This window comes from Myxocyprinus asiaticus, chromosome 26 (genome assembly GCF_019703515.2).
Source record: "Myxocyprinus asiaticus isolate MX2 ecotype Aquarium Trade chromosome 26, UBuf_Myxa_2, whole genome shotgun sequence".
Lineage (NCBI taxonomy): Eukaryota > Metazoa > Chordata > Actinopteri > Cypriniformes > Catostomidae > Myxocyprinus > Myxocyprinus asiaticus.
The window spans coordinates 27,336,074-27,358,507 of NC_059369.1; the positions used below are offsets into that span (position 1 = coordinate 27,336,074).

Consider the following 22,434-nt stretch of genomic DNA (forward strand, 5'->3'; position numbering starts at 1 on the left):
ACCCTGTTTGAAGTTTATGTTTTGGCAAGGATTGATTCAGAAATAGCGATCTGTGGATCCGCGTGACAATCAGTTGATCGCCTTCTGCCTTTGTTTTACCAAAGACTGTGTTCTAAAGACTATATACCTGCCTGAATACTCACCTCACGCTACTTAACTGTCTCCTCTGTGTTCCGTGCAATAAACTCCCGCATCTGGGTTAATCTCAGCTCCCATGTTGGTGTGTCATTACAGTAACTCAGTGCCAGGTGTCCATCCTTACGGCCTAGCCACGCCCTCCTCCTCATGATAATGTCTTCAAGGGACTTTGAATAAAGTAACATTGAGTCATATGGACTACTTTAATGGTGCTTTAAATGTTCTTTATGTAATCTTCTGAGCTTGACAGTAACGACCATGAATAACACGCAGTATCGGAATTGGACCTGGTTCGTCGGACCAATAACTGATCCAGCTAAAGGCATCAGTATTGGAGCCGATACTGATCCAGATATCAGATCGGTGAATCCCAACAGCACAGTATATTCTTCAAAAATTCACCTTTTGTGTTCAACAGAATAAGTCACACAGGTTTGGAAAGATTTTAGGCCGAGTAAACCCTAAGAATTAAAAAGTTCTAATGAAATATTAATTTAAAGATGCTTTCAGTAAAATTTCTGTTTATGTTCACTGCCAGTCAGATTTAGATACAGCATCATGCAAAAACAGAATTTCTCAAGTTACCGATGTCACTGTAAAAATACGCTCTTCGCAGTCAGTCATGATTAATTTATTCCAAAAGTTAAAGCATTCATTACAGGGGATTATTAAAATAAACCAAGTAACATTTGGCTGTGTAAATCATTTTAAAAGTTGTATTTTTTTTTATGTTTAATGTCTATTACTATTTCTTTCTGTTTAAAAGTTTAACATCGTCTCTATGAAATGCATCACAATGTTTTTCCTCTTTGCCTCTGACATATGGTGGGGAAAATGAATTTGTGTAGGCTAAGAAATAACATAAAGAGATGGCAGAAGTGAGAACGAGAGTTTCTTAGCTCTGTTTCTTCAGGGCAGTGTTATAGATGATCTTATTGTATGGGGGTCAAAAGGAGAAGTTCTTCAGGAAGCACTTCCTCTTTTCCACTGTGTAAAAACAGAACATACACTCAATGTAATAATAACACACAAGGGCCACTAAGCTCAGGGCTACAGAAGCTTTCAGGTCTTCTTGCTCAATATCCAGCATTAAATGCTATCCAATTCAATTTGCAAGGCCAGACAAAACACACACTAAATAGATTCTCTCTGCTGAATGTACCATTAAACATGGCAATAGAAAGACACAAGCATGAAAAGAAAATGTATTTGGATAGAAATAACTGGCAACGTGCTGCTTCTTTGGGCCACGTGAAGAAGGAATTACCCCCGGCGACACACTTTCAGACTTGTGGAAAAACAAAGGATCAACCAAAGAGAACTGTATATAGGAAATACTGAGAGTCTATGGACTTTTGATTCTAAGGTGGATCATCGCTTGAAGGAGTAAGGTGTCTAAGTCAAATTAAAGGTATAGTCCAAAAATGAAAATTGCATTATCATTTACGAACCCTCATGTTTTTCCAAACCCATATGACTTCCTTTCTTCCAAGGAATACAAAAGGAAATGTTAGGAATTATGTTAGTCTCAGTAACCATTCACTTTCACTGAACACATTTACATGAATTTAAGAAAATGGTTTATTCCAGGGTTTTTGTAGAAAATGGCATTCTGAAACGTCATGTAAACGAAAAAAGTTTCTTACACTCTTTAAGGGATTAAGAGAAAGTGGTAAAACACACGAGGTTTCTCCCAGAGAACGTGGCTGTGGAAGCCGTGGAGTGCCGATAAAAAAAATAAATAAATGATCAATCCATTAATTTGAAAATAAAAACCTGCATAAATAAACCAAAATGGACAAATATATAGACATATAAATGGGTAACACTTTATTTTGATGGTCCCAAATCGATATTTAACTGACTATCAAAGTGACTTATCAACTGGCTTGCTATAGCTAGTAAACAGTGTTTCAACAAACATTCAGTAGACTTTCAATAGCCTGTATATAGATCTTTATTAATGACCTTTTAATGAACTGATGTTCTCAACAATAATGTAAGTAGGTCATTAATAAAAGATCTATATACAGGCTACTGAATGTTTGTTGAAACAAATAAAAGTCACTTATCAGTTAAATATCTATTTGGGACCATCAAAATAAAGGTGTTACCTTTAAATGTGTTTGTTTAATTCAGGTTTAAAAATGTAATTATATTTAACAATAAAATTGTGCATTAATAAATCATGTATTTTATTAATGTTTAAAATGCAATTAAATGTAACAATAAAATAGCATATTAATACGTTATTTTTAAATGCACCTTTTAAATTGTTTTAAAAAAACCATTTGGCAATGACTTCTTCATTAATTTTCCAGTAGTTTTTCTTCATCTATTTATCAATGGCTTTTTTCTATTTTACTTTGGCTTTTCTTTTTCCATTTGAAAATGGCTTTTCTTTCTCCGTTTGACAATCGAGTTTAAAAATGCCATTGGACAGTTGGCTCCAAAATCCACATAAGGGCAACATAAAAGTACTCCAGACGACACTCGTGGTTAAATCCAGATCTTCTAAAGCAGAGGTCGGGTGTAACAGACTCAAGAGAACCAGAAGTTAGATCCATTTGCAGTTTTACTTGTAAAGTCACAGAGTATACAACAGGCAGAGGTCAGTATTCAAAATATACAGCAACGTAGGCAAATCCAATAATCGTGTTCAAAAAAAAAAAAAACAAAAAACAGGCAGAGGGTCGAGGCAGGCAGAAAACAAAGAGTATATCCAGGAACAGATGAAAGTTAAAAGGCAGGCAGCAGTGAATCAGAATGATGATAACAGGCAGAAGTTCAAACACTGGCAGACTAATATGGAAAAAAGCTCAGAAATGTTAGCCGGGACAAAAACAAGACGTGGCACTGAACCCAGTGTTTACAGTGCTTAAATAGTCCATGAAATAAGGTACAAGTTTGTAGTAATCAGTCCCGCTGAGGATGATGGGAATCGTAGTTTGTGAGAAACAGTTAATACTCGGGTGACAGCGCTCTCTGGTGGTTATCGAGGGGAGTATTCGTAACAGAGCCACCCCCCCCTGCGAGCGGCTCCCAACGCGAGGAAGCACATGACGCTGGGGTCTTCCACGGGGTCTGGGGGCAGGTCTTTGCGGATGAGTCCTGTGGAATTCTGTTATGAGGTTGGTCAAGAATGTCCTCAGCATTGACCCAGGAATGCTCTTCCGGACCATATCCCTCCCAGTCTACCAGATACTGAATTCCACGACCCCGCCATCTGGAGTCCATGTGTTCTTGAACATGGTAAGCTTCCTCACTGTCCACGATTATTTGGGGGGGTGGGGGAAAGTTTACAGTATTGTCCTCACACTCAGTCAGTGTCTAGCCTTGTTGAAGTTTCCTTGGACTCACCTTTCGCTCTGCTGCAGTAAAAAACTTCTTATCAGTTTGTGACTTACCTGTTTATCAACGTTCTGCTCTGGATTTGCAAGATAAGTGACCTTGAGAACTCTGAGTTTACCGTATATCTACTTACCTGTGTGTAACTTGCCTGTTGTTTGTCCAGAATTGTAGACCTCGGTCGGATACGATGTCATCAGGTAACCCATAGAACAGAAATACTTGATGTAATAGATGTGAAGAGGGATTAATCGACATGCCTTGGAGAAATGATCGATTACAGTTAAGATTGTGGTGTTACCTTGAGAGACTGGAAGATCGGTGAAAGTCAATGGCGATGCGAGACCATGGGCGCTGTGGAATGGGAAGTGGTTGAAGCAAGCCTGCTGGGAGTAGTCTGGAAGATTTGGTTACTGCACAAGTGGGGCACTGGTTGACATAAAAATGGTGTCTGCCTACATGGTTCTCCACCAAAATTGGTTCCGGAGCAGATGGAGTGTAGTCGTTATGCCTGGGTGCCCGGAGTTGGTGGCGGTATGGACCCTCCGTAAAACCTTCTCCCGCAATGACTGTGGCACATAGGTTTTGCCTTCAGGGCAACCGTGAGGAACCGGATCTTGACACTGGGCCTGGTTAATCTCTGTCATGATGTCCCATTGGACTGGTGGAACAATTAGAGATGTGGGGATTATGGGTTCTGATTCTGAGCTTCAAATTGATGCGATAGGGCATCAGCTTTAACATTGTTAGTGCCAGGGTGATATGTGATTTAAGTCAAAACTTGTAAAAAAAAGTGCCCACCTGGCCTGCCGTGGATTCATTCTCTTTGCTGAGCGCAGATATTCAAGGTTCCGATGATCTGTCAGCACGAGAAATGGATGCTTTGCCCCCTCCAATGTCGCCATTCCACCAGGGCTGCTTTCATGGCGAGAAATTCTTGGTTCCCCACATCGTAGTTTTGTTCTGCCGTGGAGAGTTTTTGGGAATAGAAAGCACAGGGGTAGAGTTTCGGAGGTGACCCATGTCGTTGTGAAAGAATGACTCCAATCCCGGTGTTCGAAGCATCCACCTCGACTACGAATGGACAGTCTGGATTAGGATGATGCAGAATGGGAGCAGAGGTAAAATGGGCTTTAAGATCCTTGAAAGCTTGTAATGCTGATGCAGACCAACATAGTTTGGTGCCCCTTCCTCTCTGAATGGACGTAAGGGGTGCAGCAATCGTGCTGAAATTCCGGATGAAGAAAGTTAGCGAACCCCAGAAAACATTGTAGTTCCTCCAGAGATGACGGTTGAGGCCAGTTTAAGACCGCCCATACCTTGTTGTCATCCATGGCGACCCACTCAGAGCTAATGATGTAGCCCAGGAACGATACAGATGTTTGGTGAAACTCACATTTCTCGGCCTTGGCGTAGAGCTGGTGTGAGATTAGACGCTGGAGAATGGCTCTGACATGTCCAATGTGTTCCTCCAGTGTATTAGAATAAATTAGAATGTCGTCAATGTATACAATCACCCATCGGTTTAACATATTTCTGAAAACATCGTTGATGAAGGACTGGAACACTGAAGGACTGTTAGCAAGGCCGAAGGGCATAACCAAGTTTCATAGTGTCCACTGGTGGTGGAGAATGCTGTCTTCCACTCATCTCCCTCTCTGATGCGAATGAGGTTGTAAGCGCTGCACAGATCCAGTTTGTTGAAATACATGGCGGTTCGTAGTTGTTCCGGTGCTGCCGGGACTAATGGTAAAGGGTAACAAAATTTTACAGTGATTTCATTGAGAGCATGATAATCGATGCAAAGTCGGAGACCACCATCCTTCTTACCAACGAAGAAGAATCCAGCCGTAGCAGGGGAAGTGGATGGTCATATGAAACCCTTGGCCAGCTCCTCCTTGATGTAACTTTTCATGGCCTGGGCTTCAGGCTCAGATAAAGGAAAAATCCTGCCTCGTGGTGGTGTCGTGCCTGGTAATAGCTCAATTGCACAGTTGCTGGAACGATGAGGGGGAAGTTGTGATGCTTTGGTCTTACTGAAGGCCTCCACCAGATCTGTATATTCCTTTGGTAATTTGGGTACCTCAGTGATCTTCTCTGTGACTGATGCATCTCCAACAGATAAAGGAATTACTGACCTCAGGCAGTTGGAAAAGCATGTGGAGCCCCACTGTGATATCTGTCTCTCACTCCAAGAGATTTCTGGGTTATGTTGCTGAAGCCAGGGTAGTCCGAGAATGACAGGATGGTGTGTTGAGCAAATGACATAGAGGCGTGTGATTTCAGTGTGTATGATGCCCACTTGAAGGGTGATGTCTGCAGTGGTGAATTGAACATAGCCGGTCCCCAGAGGACGTCCATCTAATGCTGCCACTGCCAAGGGAGATTCACAGGGAATTAGTGGTATCTTAAATTCTCTGACTAACTCCTCATCAATAAAGTTGCCAGCCACCCCTGAGTCAAGCATGGCGTGAGTGGGAAATGATTTGTTTGTGAAGAAAATTGTTATCGGAACATCAGTGCATGAGGTTACATGGAGAGGTAGAGAGACATTACTCACCGCCGATTGAGATGATCGTACTGGTCGTACGGGACAGGCTGTTCTTAAATGTCCGGGAAGCGGCGTTCTCTCTCCTCTGAAGTCAAATGAGCATGCCCTATTTGCATAGGCACCGATTCCTCAGCAGTGCATGCCGGCTGATAATTCTGCAGGGGAGGTTTAACTGGTCTCTGCGAGTGAATGAGATGGTCAATACGGATGGCAAGATCAATGAATTGGTCCAAGGTCCTCCCTTCATCACGACATGCCATCTCCAATTCCAATTATTTGTTTAATCCTCTTCGAGTGTCGTCAACCCATACAGTCTGTGCAGCAAGAGTGCGGAAGGACAGGGCATATTCGGCGGCTGTGTTTGCCTGCACTTTCTCCCTCGGGATGTTCAAACACCTTGTGAAAGTGTTGTTTGAAGCTAGTGAATCTCGAACCCTCGTTAGTCCACATGGCAGTAGCCCAATCCAATGCCCTCCCGGTGAGCAGGGAACATACAAAGCAAATGCGACTCTGCTCAGTGGGATAAAGTGTAGGCTGTTGGCCCACAAACATCGAGCATTTCATCAAAAACCCCTTACATTTAGAAGGTGTACCGTCAAACTTATCTGGGAAGGCGAGTCATGGATTGGCGGTGATGGGATTCGGTGTTGTTGGATTCTCAACGGGAATTGGTTGAGGTGTTGCCGGAAATGGGTTTACCGTGGGCAGGTGAAGGTTCTGCAGCATCTTCACCATCTCCTCTGTTAACGAGGTAAGCCGTTGTAATTGTAGCTGATTAACTGCCAATACACAAGCCTGAGCGGAGAGCTTGTTGGAGAGCTGAAAAATAGCTACTGGATCAGTAGGTGGCGAAGTCTTCTGTAACATGGACTCAGGAGAACCAGAAGTTAGATCCATTTGCAGCTTTACTTGTAAAGTCACAGAGAATATACAACAGGCAGAGGTCAGTAGTCAAAATATACAGCAACATAGGCAAATCCAATAATCGTGGTCAAAAAACAGGCAGAGGGTTGAGGCAGGCAGTAAACTATCACAAAGAGTATATCCAGGAACAGATCAAAGTTCAAACACAGGCAGAAGTTCAAACACAGGCAGAAGTTCAAACACAGGCAGACTAACATGGGAAAACCGCTCAGAAATGTTAACCGGGGCAAAAACAAAACTTTGCACTGAACCCAGTGTTTGCAGTGCTTAAATAGTCCATGAAATAAGGTACAGGTGTGTAGTAATCAGTCCCGCTGAGGATGATGGGAATCGTAGATCGTGAGAAACAGTTAATACTCGGGTGACTGCGCTCTCTGGTCGTTATCGAGGGAAGTGTTCGTAACATCGGGAACCTTTTTTCACTAAGGAGCCAATTTTTTAATTTTTGGTTGATGCATTTTTTCGAAAGACCCATAGCACAAACAAATAATTTACTATTTTCAAAAACAATGTTTTTCAATAAAATAAGATGTTTATATCACTCATAGACTACTCAAAAACACGAAAACAAACAAATATGCAAAAATTAATAGGTAACATGTTGCAATATGAAATTGAGTACACGTTTGTGTGGGTCTCCATAAAATTACTTCATTTTACAATTGTTCATGAAAAATGTAACTTCCCTTATGGGTTGGGCGATATGTAATAAATATTTTAACTATAATCGCCTTTAAAATATCACGATATCCGATTATATATCCAAACATTTACTTTCTCCAACTGCCCCGCAAGCATCCGTCAACGACACCAGGTGAAAAATTACTAATAGCCTACAAATTAAGAACTAAAGACAATTATAAATGTAAAGATAATTATAATAATCATCATAATAAATAAGCTTAATAAATTCCCTTGTGTTCCCCAAAAAATGCTGCCAAATGCGTGTTCTTATCGAATGTGTTTGTATTGCGTTTTGTTAATACAGTTAATGCTGCCTAAAGAAAATAAACGTGCCTTGTATTACTTTATGATTTAATCCCTTTCGTCTTTGTTTCTTTAATACAAAGATACCTGTATATATTACTGTACCTGCAGAGTTGCATTCACAATGTGTAAGAGCGAACCGCTCCGTGGAAATAAAGCAAAACTCACAGTACCTTACGAGATGATCGGAGATCATTTGCAGCATTCTCATAGATTACATTATTCTTGCAAACAGTTTTCAGTCGAATGAAACAGAGAAAAAAAGAGTGATAACTCTTTACATGCGCTTGTTCCACATGACAGGCTCGTGATGCACGCATCTGAACAAACAGCGAATCAGACACAAACATTGACGGCTTTTCAATGGGAATCGTGTGTTTCTTCAAGCGCGTGTCTTTTTGAATAACAGCATTTCACGTCTTACAGGTCGGCCGCCTGTTGCGGGTAGATGAACAAAATTACTTGTGCATGAAATACCTGCATTTGAACGAGGAGCTCACGAACTGGATTGAGCCTTGTCACATTTGGAGGGTGGCGGATGCTATTTCACACCCTGGGCACACTTAAAAAATAACGAACGTTCATAAAATCGCTTGTAGAAAATGCTCTTAACAGCTAAGATCAATAGTTTTTGGGAAACGAGGCCCAGAACTCTATGAATGTGCATGTCTTGGAGAAGCACTTTCATTGCACTCGTGAACAGCGGAGCTCACTGTGCACACAAATAAAATCAGACATGCGTTAGCGGCTTTTCTTTCGTCTGTTCTTCAAAATATAATCAAGTTTTGTCAAACACGCGTCTTTGTGTCTAATTTCTTGCAATATATCACTCTGAGAAGTCTTAAAGGTCGCACTCCACAGTGGCTGGTACATCAGCAAAATACTCTGCATGAAAAATCCGCATTTGGCGGGTGTTCATTTCAAACCTTGTTCAAGGCTGTACGACAAATTCGGGAGAAAGGAAATCAAAACAGTGTCATTGAGCTTTGCAATTGCACCCACACTTTCTGCAGGAAAATTGTCTCTAGAAAGTTTTAAACAATCATGTGTTGGTGAATGTTGAGACACCCGGCGAGCCACTTGATTTTGAACAAAGAGCCACTTGTGGCTCGTGAGCCATAGGTTCCCAGCTCCTGTTCTAAAGCAATATGATAGGTGTGGGTTAGAAACAGATCAACATTTAAGTCCTTTTTATTTCACTTCCTCTTCGGTTTTTGGTGATTCACATTCTTCATGCATAATTCCCCCTACTGGGCAGAGAGGAGAATTTATGACAAAAAATGTAATAACTTAAATATTGATCTGTTTCTCACCCACACCTATCATATTGTGTCTGAACATATGAAATTAACCACTGGAGTCATATGACACCCATTCACTTGCATTGTCAGGACCTTCAGAGCTGAAATATTCTTCTTAAAATCTTAATTTGTGTTCTGCAGAAGAAAGAAAATCATACACATCTGGGATGCCAGGAGCGTGAGTAAATCATGAGAGAATTTTCATTTTTGGGTGAACTATCCTTTTAACGTGATGCAATCAACAGAATGAGCCCCCTGACCCTTGGCTCTGACTGAAAGCATGTGCCACGGCAAACATTAGTTTCCCTCTTCACCGGCACTTGAGGTACTGAGCTGCTGGAGAAAGACGCCAGACCTCGGGCTGCAGCGGCCTTCAGATCCTGAACCTACCTGAAGCAAACGCTTCTCTGTGCTACCTGACCTTACCTCAGTCGTACCTATCAAGCAGTGACACCACGTCCACTGTCAGTTATATCACATTCCTTTTAAGACATTTAAATATGTCTATTTATTTGTCCATTTATAAATTGGTTTATTTATTCACGTTTTTATTTTCAAATTAATAGACTGATCATTTATTTCCTCATTCTTTTTTAATTGGCACTCTGCGGCTTCCATATGTGGCTCATGTAAATGCATTAGTATAATATTGCCACTTATATGCACTCAAGTACACTGGGAGAATCCCAGAGTTTGAAGAAAGAGGGAAACTCCACTACTGCAGCGCAATTCCGCTACAGGTAAAGTTAAGGAAACAAACACAGCAACAACTCTGGAATATCTGCAAATAAAGCGAAGCAACAGAGAATAAAATGGCGAAGTCTTCCTCGGATCCCATGTTTATTATTTACACAAGTGTTGCAGGGAAATAACGTTGCTGAGAAAGCTGCTTACTGACTGAGCTGCATATACAGTATATGGGAGTGAAGAGAAACCCGCGAACACAGTTCATGTTAACAGGAAATGTCGCTTTTTAGCCTGAAAGGGTTAGTTCACCCAAAAATTAAAATTCTCTCATCATTCACTCACCCTCATGATATCCCAGGTGTGTATGATTTAACATTCTTCACCAGAACACATTTGAAGAAAAATAGAAAAAGATCTTAGCTCAGAAGGTCCTTAAAATGCAAGTGGATTGTGATCAGACTTTTGAAGCTCCAAATAGAACAGCCAGTCAGCATAAATGTCATCCATACAACTCCAGCTTTTAATGTCTTCTAAAGCGACATGATCACTTTTGGTCCGAAAAAGATCAATATTTAAGTACTTTTTAACTGCACGTGTGACGTTATCGCATTGACACGTGAGACATGCGAGACCTGAGGCACGTGCATCACACCCGAGAAGAGCAGCGCTGTTTACAGCTGAGTAGAAGGAATGCTGTACAGAAGCTTTGTTGGTTTTGGTTTAGATCTGTATTTATCTGTTTCTTTACTCACAATGGTGCGTTTGTGTGCTTATCCTGTATGTCTCAACCGAGAGAAGAACATGAGATTACATCTGTAACATGGCAACGTGAATATGTCACACCAGAGACCGCATGAACTCTGCCCTCTTGTGAAGCTTGACGGAAGCGATGGTTTATAGTTAAAAAATACTTAAATATTGATCTTGTGTCACTTTATAAGACATTAATTTAACTGCTGGTTTCGCATGGTTGATGTTTATGCTGACTGTCTGTGATTTTTGGAACTTCAAAAGTCTGATCACCATTCACTTGCATTTTAAGGAACTGCTGAGCAGAGATATTTTTCTAATTTTCTTCAGATGTGTTTTTGTGAAGAAAGAAAGTCATACACACCTGGGATATCTTGAGGGTGAGTAAATTATGAGAGAATTGTAATTTTTGGGTAAACTATACCTTTAAGCGGCTTTTCACAATAAACAGCTTTCTCGGGTCAATGTAAACAAGCTTATTGTGTCCATCATTTTTTCCATACAATTAAAAGTGAATGGTGCATGAGGCTAACATTCTGCTTAACATCTCATTTTGTTTTCCACAGACAGAAATTCATACCGGTTTGGAACAACATGAGGGTGAATAAATGATGACAGAATGTTTGCCCTGGGCAACTGCACATGTCGCCCATGCCTAAATCCACCACTGATTGAAAGACAGACATGAAGAGAGGGAGGACTACTAAACAAACAACGCCGATAACAACATCCTGTTTAAAATACTCTAAAAACAAATTAAACAATTTAGAAGCGTGAATGACGCAAGTTTGAATATGTGTCTGTGGACACAACTCTGGAGAGAAACAGACCCACATTGTATACACTTAAAGCTGAAATACTGAAATGAACAGAAAGCATTGAGGAAACAAGGCTACAAGAGTTCTTCCGGGCCATGGTGATGACTCACTAGATAAACATTAATTTAATACACAGCTCTGTATTAACTTTATCCATGGTTATTTTTCTCACATTCATAAACATTCATGAACCACAACAATGCAATCCAAAACACAACACAATTATTATATACAGTAAATGCATTTGACAGGAAAGTAGAAGTACAAAGACAATGTTTACATTTGACAGAATGGATACAATTGATGATTGAATAGTCTAAATTAACTAGTCATGGTTAAACAATAGAGAAAAACTAAAGTCAAGCAATGCAGACAAATTGCACCTATCTGTTCTCTTCTAATAGAAATGTGACGTTTCAGGAATTCATCACTTAAACAATGATGATACAGCGACATCTAGTGCCCAGCTTTAAAAACATATTCCTTTAACTAGAGCAACAGTAAAGGACTAGTTCACCCAAATATAAGAATTCTGATCACCTACCCTCATGTTGTTCCAAACCTGTGCATAAAACATAAAAGCAACACAAAAGATTTTTTAAACAACCAAAAATACCAAGTGCTCCATAACGACTCAAAATCTCTACTTTTCTGTTCCACCTAAAGAAATAATAACATAGGGGTTAGGAACTACGTGAGGATGAGTAAACAATGACATACAGTATGTCATTCCAAACTTGCATGATTTTCTTTCATGGAACACAAAATCACAACTCTTGAAGAAAAATCTGCTTCAGACTGTAGGAAAAGCATGATTACCTGTCTCCTCAGAGGATGCAGGAAGGATGAAGTCAACCAGGCTCTCGGTCAGAGTCAGTGCCATGCCAGCTCTCTGCTCGGCCAGGCAGACAGGCTTGCTGTTAAAGACGTACTGCATGCTGACACTTAAGGCATTCTTACTCTGCTGGTACCCACTAGATACCATGCTTAACACAGAGTTTGAGGTGTGTTTGAGGGGACTGATGATGCCATCTTTGACAGTTTCCACAGTTGAAAACACAACTTCCTTGATGCTTGCTGCCAACTGTTAGGGGGTCAAAGAGCAGACAAGGTGCTTTGGGAAACCACTTAAGACCTTTTAGTATAAAATAACTTCATGCAACTTCACATGGAATAGAGCCACCAACTGAGAGAGTGGTATTAAGGAAGCAGTAAGAAAAAAAAAAAAAAAAAAAAGTGATTGATCTTTTCTTTATGTCATTATTGTCATTCAAAAAAGCCAACCAAAAACTACTTTACCTCTTCAAGTGGATACTGCAAGGCCGGTACCTTCTCTTCCAGGCGGTCCAGTCCTTTGCAGGCCATTGAGTTGGCTGCTACAACTATGAATAATACAATATCCACATAAAACGCAGTCTGTGTTAATGTTTTATAACTTGAGGGTCTCTCCAGATTCACATGGAACATTAAAAAAATTAAAGGGTTAGTTCACCCTAAAATGAAAATTCTACCATTATTTACTGAATCTCATGTTGTTCCAAACCTGACTTTCTTTTTTTCTGAAGAACACAAAAGGAAATATTAGACAGAATGTTAATTTCAGTCTCCATTCACTTAATTTTTTCATAAAAAAAGTAAATGCTGACAGTCACAAACATTCTGTCAAAAACAATCTTTTGTGTTCCACGGAAGAAAAAGTAGGGGTTTGGAACAACACGAGGGTGAGTAAATGCAAAACACAGATTAGAATTGAACACATGAATAGTTTCTTTCAAAATGTTTCTCTAGTTAATGCTAAGCCTTATTAACCACTGTAGATTTCATAAGGCTGATATCAATGGCTTATATACTTTACTGAACTGATCTGGAACTTGACACTGTTCTATTGTTCATTATAGGAATCAACCCACTTTGTAACTAAGTTGCTGCCTACATAACGCACATCTTTTTTGTGTGTGTTTTGATTAAAACATTGTGCAAAAAGTAAAATAAAGCTGAGATCAAGGGAATGCTAGAGAGAAAAAAAGAAAAAAGTAAGAAACACGTTGACGTACTGCAATTCCATTTTTATATACTGTATAACGTACATAACTTCACAATATTATTACATATACAACAGAAATACTGGATTGTGTGAACATCAACATACAAAATACTTAACCATTAGCTCATTACATATAAAAAAGAAAATCTAGTGAGTTACAGCATTTGTAACATTTAATTGTCTCTCAGAAGATTAGTCTTGTGTAATCCTCAAGAGGGCCCTTGAAAGATTCAAATATTTAGCATTATTGCCCCATTATTCATCTAATCACAAAGACTGTGTGAACTCAGAGTTCAGTTTTGCAATTCCTTACAGTACTGAATAAATGAGCTGTTTTTGTTATCTATTGATATAAATTAGGAGTAGTATTAAATAAATAAACAGCTCATCATAGTCTGGCCAGATTGCATGTCTTACAGGGTCTCATTAAAAAGGATGATTGCCCAAGTTATGTATTGTAAAAATAAGATGTTTATTGGAAATTGTTTTTCACCAGACTCACTCTGTGGCTCCAGTACATGGAGGGCAGGTTGCATGCTCCATACTGCCAAGCTGCCAGTCTTACTCACACCCTTCTCATACAGCCCACATACAGAACTTATCATGGGGTGAGACTGCTTCGTACAGGTGTATGTCCTCTCAATGGATTCCAAAGCAGCACTGACAGATTGCAGATTGAGGATTCGAAGAAATACATTCTGTAAGACAAGATTTTCATTTTTTATTTTTATTCCTGGTATTAATCTTTTGTGACATACCTAAAATAAAAATAAAAACATTTATTATAAACAATTACTTATCAACATGATTTTAAATCTACATTAATATTACATCTACTTTGTACATTACCTCAGTTTTAATTCACACCTATTGTGCCTTTGAGAATTAATATTTGGCTACCTTTATGTAAACAACTGTGGGCATTTACATCATCCTCATTTGATTAAAAAATTACATGCATACATATATATACATAAATAAATAAATTAGAAGAAAAATTTAGATGTGTTGAACCATGAGCAGGAGGACACAGTCTGTCACGTTCTGACCCCAGCTTAGCTGGGATATGTGAAAAAAAAAAGAATTTCACAGTATATGTGCAAATGTATAATGTGTGATAAATAATAATAATAAAAAATATATATATATAATTATTAATTATTATTATTATTATACCTGTTCCTTGGGAACTTTGTCGTAGTCCTTTTTCTCAGACGCCATCTCCAATACACTTAAACAAGCAGCTGAAAAACACGCAAAGAAACTTCAGCTGGTCAAATCCCACATTTACGCAAATGCCTCGTGACAGGTTTATTAGATCATGAGTACCGTTACATTCTTAAGCAAGTCTACTAATCTTACCCCAAACCCTCAGTTGACAGCGTCGTACTAATAATATGTGCAGTAAACAAACTTCACTAATACTTCGACATAAACAGCGCACCCACTGACCACTGGCAACACTGATTTATGATTTCAAAATAATCTCCTTCTCTAAATTACGTAAATGTGTTTTCGTAAGTAACTTCCAAAGTCTTTCTTTGCCCAGATACTTTCTTTGATTGGACTCTACGTTCCAGTGTAACACATTATGAAATATTTTGCCATTTGTACAAATTGACAGTGGACAATAAACAGAATTTTGCTGACTTCCTCTGACAGTTCTATAATCTGCTATTTCGTGGTGAGTTGCGAGTCTGAAATGCTCTGGTGTAACCACATAGTTACATTTCACGTAAATAGGCATCATGCCAAGCCTTTATTTCACTATATGTATCGCCACGAGATGTCAGTGTTTTACCAGAAGCAGTTCCTTTCCACCCGTAGACTGGAAGGCTCTTGGCGGATATTAAAAGTAAGCTTTGCTATCAGGGGCGGGTTTACGATTTCTAAGGCCCCAAGCAACCGACCAACCTGGAGCCCCATTCTGAAAATGTTTGCTTAAAAAAATTACATAAAATTGATTTTAAATCATAATTTTAAATTCATCCTATAAGCCGTTGTAGCCAAGTACATTCAAAATGTTTAATGAAATAAAAATCTAGTTAAATGAAATTAATGCATGTTTTCCAGTTTTTCCACAAATAAAAAAAAAAAGCAGTGTTTACCTACATACTGTATATTTTTACAAAACATGTTTTTTTTTTTTTTTTTTTTTTGTGAACAGGGTGTGCAAAACCTACTACTTCACCCAGTAACATTTTGGAATTTAGTTGGTATTTATTAATATTATAACCCATCAATTATTTATTGTTGTCCAGTTTGTCATTATAACATGATACAGTATTATTATAACTTTGTGGATTTGTTGTATACAGTAGTGTTATATTCCTGTTTTATTTACTTTACTTTCACCTGGAGCTCATATTCTGACACTGCTGTGTATTGTTCACCATGTTGCAAAAGGCTGTATTTTTTGTAAGCATCATAGGCAACATTCATAACAGAAACAGTAAACACTCAAGGCATGGCAGCCTCTCAGCACACTAGAGCAGAAGGGGAAAAAACATTGCCGTTTATCAGGCACTGAAACTTTGCTTGGTGCAGAACAATCTGGAATAATGTTAAACATTGTAACTGTCACCTCTTTGCAACCTGAACTGGTTCAGAATGTTAAATCTTTGTGACACCTGTGCTAAAAACAATCTAGATGCAGCACAATGAATGAAACAGAACGCAGGTGTCTCGACGTGCGTTTTTGAGTCCTGAAATTATTTTTAATTTGACACAGTGTCTAAAAATGTGTCGGTCCTGCGTGAGACACTAAAGAAACAGCGAGACATGGTGTAGCAGTCAAGGACATTCGTCCAGCGTGTTTACATAGGAAAACAATGGAAAAACAGCAAACGCACACAAAAACACGTTTGGTGCGAACGGCCCCTCACTCATCCGTTCACGCGTGTCTGAGCATGTGAGTGAAACAAGTTAGGAGGGCCTATATATTTTTTTCATAAATTACAAACCCAAAGTCCTACTGACCTGAACCTGGCAGCTTCTAACCTGAACCACTCTGAGAGCGCTGACAATGGCATGTTTGTGCGTGTGCCTAGAACAACATGTCACCTCAAGCAGTTTTTGTGGAGCTTTTCTACTGGGGTGGGGGCCCTCTCGACGTCTGGGGCCCCACACAATTGCGTGGTTCGCTACTGTTTGCTACTTTCACAGTGTGCAGCAGCTGGAGTTTCTCGATGTTTTGTAGCTTTAAAACTGAGGTAATAAACCATCTTTACAGTAGATTTAGGTGTGTTTAGATATTAGTGTTTTTATTTCTTGTTGGGCTAATGGAATATAAAAAATAAAAACACCTTGACGCTGTGGACAGCTAATGGAAAACTAAAAAAATAGAAACACTGTCATCATAAAACAACACAATTTAGTGTGTTAGTTAGCTGGTTTCCTTTTTATGTTATTATCAGGATAGCAAGTCCATTTAAAATTGCCATGCACTTTACTTGTTTATTGTTTCAGTAACTTCATATTCCACGGAGAATGTTATAAATGTTCTCAAAAAGCCGGTAGATACAGTTTCAGATATGAGTAGTACAGCGAGCAACACACACACTTTGGTTCCGGCTGTGGAGCCCCTGCCGCAGGTTGTTTGGGTGACGTCTCGGTAGCATACTCGTAGGGCAAAGCGACACCACTCTTCCTTTCCTGTTAGGATTTCCAATCGATTCCCCCCACTCAGTGATGCACCCACTGAGAATCGTGTTGAAAGCACCCTTGTTATTGGTGACTCTATTGTAAGGAACATGGAAATAGAATCCAGCCACTATTGTTTAATGCATTTTGGGTGCAAGAGCATCTGACATCAGATCAAATTTACAAGTGCTGGCTAATGCTAAACATAGATTTTCTAAGATTGTTATAATGATGTCTGGCCTCGCCAGTTGGAAATCACTAAAGATAATGTTAAAGAGGTGTGTGAACTTGCAAAAAACTATGTCAGACACTGTAATATGCTCTGGCCCTCTCCCTGCTTGTAGTGGTGATGAGGTTTATAGTAGATTATTGTCACTGAGTGGCTGAGTAGTGTCCGGAGAATAGCATAGGAATTATAGACAATTAGAAGTGTTTTTGGGGAAGACCTGACCTGCTAAAGAGAGACGGACTCCATCCCTCCAGGGAAGGTGCCGTTCTCCTCTGTAGTAATATGGCTCATAGTTTTAATAGTGGTAATATTTGACTAACTGGGGCCCAGCTTAGAAAGCAGACAGAATGGCTTAACCATCCATCTGCAAGCTGCCTTGAGATGTCACACAGGTCACATAAACTACAACACATAGACAATAAATCACCTATATATCAAATAGAGACTAAATGTAAAATCACCATTGCCTTCAGACACAATAGTGACTGATTGGGCTATGCCTCCTAATGCAGTTGTTATCCAGACAGAAAACCAAGTTTCAAAGAGAACGAAACAAAAAAGGACAACTTCATAAACCAGACAAGCTTTCAGCCCTCTACCCAGCATTTTGCTCAAACACAAGTTACATCAGATATCACTAAATATCTTATCAGACGTGAAATGGTCAGTTCTGGTCTTCTGAAATTTGATGACCACCCAGAGAACTATTGGGCATGGAAAGCCTCTTTTGCCAGTGCAGCCAGAGAAATGAATCTAACAGAGAGTAGCTGGATTTAGTGGTAAAATGTTTAAGAGAAGAGTCTTCTGAACAAGCAAAAAGAATAAGATCTGTGCATGTTCTCATTGCAACAGCAGCACTCAGAGTGGTTTGGCAGCGCATAGAGGAGTGCTATGGAGCACCTGAAGTGAACGAAAATGCACTTTTAAAGAAAATTGAGAACTTTAGGTGACATCTTTCTCAAACTGGAATGTGCCAAGGCTGATGGTAACCTTCCAGGCCTTACTTACCTTGATACACCTCATGGGGTTAACCCAATCGCGGAGAAGCCTCTGAGAGAAATGGATAGTCCAGGGCTCCAATTACAAGGAAAATTATCAGGTAACATTCCCACCCTTTGCATTTTTTTCACAGTTTGATAGAAGTCAAGCAAAAAGTATGAATGACCCTAGTTTTGCACTCTCCAGTGCTAGTAATCAAGCAGTATTCAGAGCTGAACCTAACAAATACACCAAAAAGTTGTCTGCAGCAGTGCACAAAACTGATGTGGCATCCCATACATTAGAACAACAGTTAATTGAGCCACAAAAAAAGGATTAAAAGCCCAGATCACCACTGTCCGATCCATCGCAAACCCCATACTCTCAAAAAGTGTAGAACCTTCTGAGGGAGATCTTTAGATGAGCGCAAATCTTTTTGAAATAAAATTTTATTTGCTTCAGATGTTGAGATCCAGACAACATATTGCAAATGATTGCAAGGCATCAGTCAAATGCTCTGAATGTAACAGTGAGAGACATGTTACTGCCCTGCACCCTGATTCACCCACCTTGGCTCCAGACACGGCTGAGAAGGAGAAAGAGCATGGTGCTGAGCAAAATGAAGTCATGCCTACTTCAGTTACTTCAAAATGTTCCAAGATATGTGGAGAGTCTGGCCATGCAAGATCATGTTCTAAAATGTGGCTGGTGAAAGTGTATCCTGTTGGCAAGTGAGAGAAAGCAGTTAAAATGCACACTGTTTTAGATGAACAGAGTAACAGGTCTCTAGCTAAGACAGAGTTTTTCGATCTCTTTGGTGTCAAAGCTAGCTTCACCCCATACACCATTAATACATGTGCTGGGGTAAACCAGCTATCTGACAGGAGAGCCATAAACTTTATGGTGGAGTCCATAGATGTAAGCACACAGCTTTCACTACCAACCTTGAAAGAGTGTGATATGCTACCAGATGATAGAACAGAAATCCCTTCTCCAGAAATTGTGCATCATTATGCTCATCTGCAGCCGGTGGCAGAACAAATCCCTCCAATTGACCTAGCTCCTATTCTCTTACTTTTAGGAAGAGACATTTTGAGAGTCCACAAAAATAGAGAGCAAATAAATGGACCCAATGATACTCCATATGCACATCGACTTGATCTCAGATGGGTAATAGTTTGAGAAGCATGTCTGGGAATAGCACACCTTCCTTCAAATGTAAATGTCTTTCGGACACATATGCTCAATAATGGTCACCCATCATATCTCACTCCCTGCCTAAATCGAATTCAAGTCAATGATCTTGGTGGAATATATAACAGCTTTCCAAATCTCCAGATTACAAAGAGAAATCAGGTCCTGGGATACCTACTGATAATCTAGAATGTACAGTGTTTGACAAAACACAAGACGATGACAAGCCTGGGCTGTTTGTAGAGCACAGAGCTTTTTTAGACATCATGGATAAGGGTGCAACCCAACTGTTTGCAGCATCCTGAATGACATTCAGGATGCTGCAAACAGCTGGGTTGCACCCTTACCATTTCGCTCTCCAAGGTCTCGTGTTCCAAACAATAGAGATCAGGCTTTGAAATGCCTCCCATCACTTCATAAGACTCTAGAAAAAAAAAAAAAAAACCTGACATGTAACACCAGTTCATTGACTTTATGCAAAAACTGTTTGATAATGACCAAGCAGAACTTGCTCCTTTGTTGGAAATGGAAAAAGAGAGATGGTACCTTCCCATGTTTGCTGTATACCACCTGCAGAAACCCGATCAAATCAGGCTTGTGTTTGATACTAGTACAGAATTTGAGTGCATGTCACTTAACAATGTGCTGCTCAGTGGACCAGATCTAAACAATACACTCCTTGGTGTTCTCACAAGGTTCCAAAAAGTGAGCATTGCATTGACAGCAAATATGCAACAAATGTTTTATTGTTTTGTTGTATGTGAAGACCACAGAGACTGTCTAAGTTTTTTATGGTAAGAAGACAACATCCTAGAGAAGAAAGAAAGAATAAATTATACAATAGTTGGTTCCAGTTTTTTGCAAAAGCATAGATTCTTTTTCTTATCAAGGTTATCTCTCAATATGAAATTTCACCAAAAGATGGCAGTTTAACAGTCTGTCATTCAGAATTTCCAGATGGTTGCATTTGCTCACTAAGCAAGTTTGCTGTGCACATTATACCTCTGGAGAGGTTTTAATAGGTTCTCCAGCTCTCCCCGGTGACAGGATGTCTATACCTGAGTGTGTTTGGGGAGGGCAGGTTGTGTGTTTGTTTATACATGGTAAGATTTAATGAGAGGAGACAGGGTAGGGCCGTATTTGTTGCAGTGCTGATGTGCCAGACAGCTTAGTACCCTGTAGCAGGGAAATGGGGCCAACTCAGACCGGAGCTCAGATGTGTCTGAGACACCTTCTGAAGTTGAATTAAGCTTGACTTCTGCCATGGCACCCCTCCTGTCTCCTGGTCTGGGTGGGTAGGAGAGACCTTCAGGTCACTAAGAAATTAATTTCCCTTGCAGTGGCAATGCTGACACCTTCTCTTTAATACAAAGCCTCACTGAAATCAATTACTGTCATGGTAATGCTTAGGAGATGTATTTTATGACGAGCTCATTACATAACCCAATTAACCATTTATTCTGGGTGAAAATGTTGAGACCTGTTTGGGGCTTCATCACAAAAGTCACGTGCAACGCTAAGCCCACATCACGGCCCAGTGAGTAAATTATAATTAGAGTATGGGTTATACTATTAATTAAAGGCTTGTAGTTGTGAAAGAGAGAACTGTAAATTCTGGTCACAGGAGTAAAATTTGAAAAATAAAAAAATAAATCACTCTCAGACTATAAAAACAGTAGTCTACTCCCATTGTGATGAAAGATAGTTGAGTTTTTGGCACTAGGCCTAATGGTTAAAAATGTGTTGAAATAATAACAATAATATAACAATTAGGTCTAAAAAAAAAGTGCAATTTGTTTCTTACTTGACTGATGGTTATTTTTGGCTTTTGTTCTTATGATAAATTTGCTAAATAATAAATTCATGATAAACCCATTTTTTTTTTTTTTTTTTTTTTTTTAACACAGCCTGGTCAGTGTAACTGGCTTTACAATTTAAACAGTATTTGCTCATTATACCAAGATTTAATTTCTTCAAGTGTTTGTCTGTGGAATGCTCAACGAACTGGTGATGATGCCAAATAACTATTTTTATTACACTGAACCACAAATCACCAAGCATTTAATATTCAACTACTCACTCAAATACAAGAGACATAGTCAAAAAGTTGTGCTTTAAGTAAAACTACTGACTGTACATAGCTAAAACGTTTATTTTGCCAACAGAATTTACCTATTTTATAACGGTTCAGATTGACACGCGCAGCAAAAGCGAATGCGCGCGTTTGTTGTGAAGTGACGCGCGAGGGAATTAAAAAGATGAAAAGTCCATGAATGTTCTCGCTCGCTGCACCAGAGAGAGCAGACGCTCACAGACCTCCACAGACACTTCACACTCCAGCTGGAATAGAAAGCACCAACTGAGGATGCTATCGAAGACATACGATATTATTAACATTCACATAACTTTCTCTTTATTTAAACAATATTTTCCCTATATTGAAAAAGTGACGACAATATATTTTCAAATTGGTGCATTTTTTAAAGATTAAAATCAGACAGAATAACACGCTTTTTACTCGGTGCTTCCCATCAAGACGAATTTCACCCTGCGTCTTTTTGGATGACAAGCTACCCATCTGTCTGGACAAGTTTATCAGAGGAGGAACACATTTGGAGGTATTGCAGATCTGATTTAAGAAATGCACTGATGATGTTAATTAAATAAGCTGTCTTCGTGTTTTGTCAGTGAATGAACAAACAATAGTTTTAGGTCATTTGGTTTGTTTAAATGCTCTAAGTGATGTGATAATTGTGAAAAAAGTGAAGTATATCAGGTAAGTCTGAGAATGATTTTAATTAGAATAAAAGAAATTACAGAGCATAAAATAGTAGACACCTGTC

At 39.4% G+C, this 22,434-nt stretch overlaps 1 protein-coding gene across 1 annotated transcript in view; it reads right to left on the reverse strand.

The window, feature by feature from the left end:
• LOC127417425 (perilipin-1-like) overlaps positions 1 to 15,004 on the reverse strand; it is a 36,217-nt gene extending 21,213 nt beyond the window's left edge. The window contains exons 1-5 of the mRNA XM_051657476.1: positions 14,911 to 15,004; positions 14,725 to 14,792; positions 14,051 to 14,246; positions 12,804 to 12,886; positions 12,324 to 12,588 (exon numbers count right to left, since the gene is read on the reverse strand). Of these exons, the coding sequence (XP_051513436.1) occupies positions 12,324 to 12,588; positions 12,804 to 12,886; positions 14,051 to 14,246; positions 14,725 to 14,769 (589 nt within the window). The 5' untranslated portion in view covers positions 14,770 to 14,792; positions 14,911 to 15,004. The remainder of the gene's footprint in view (positions 1 to 12,323; positions 12,589 to 12,803; positions 12,887 to 14,050; positions 14,247 to 14,724; positions 14,793 to 14,910) is intronic.
• Positions 15,005 to 22,434: the final 7,430 nt, after the last annotated feature.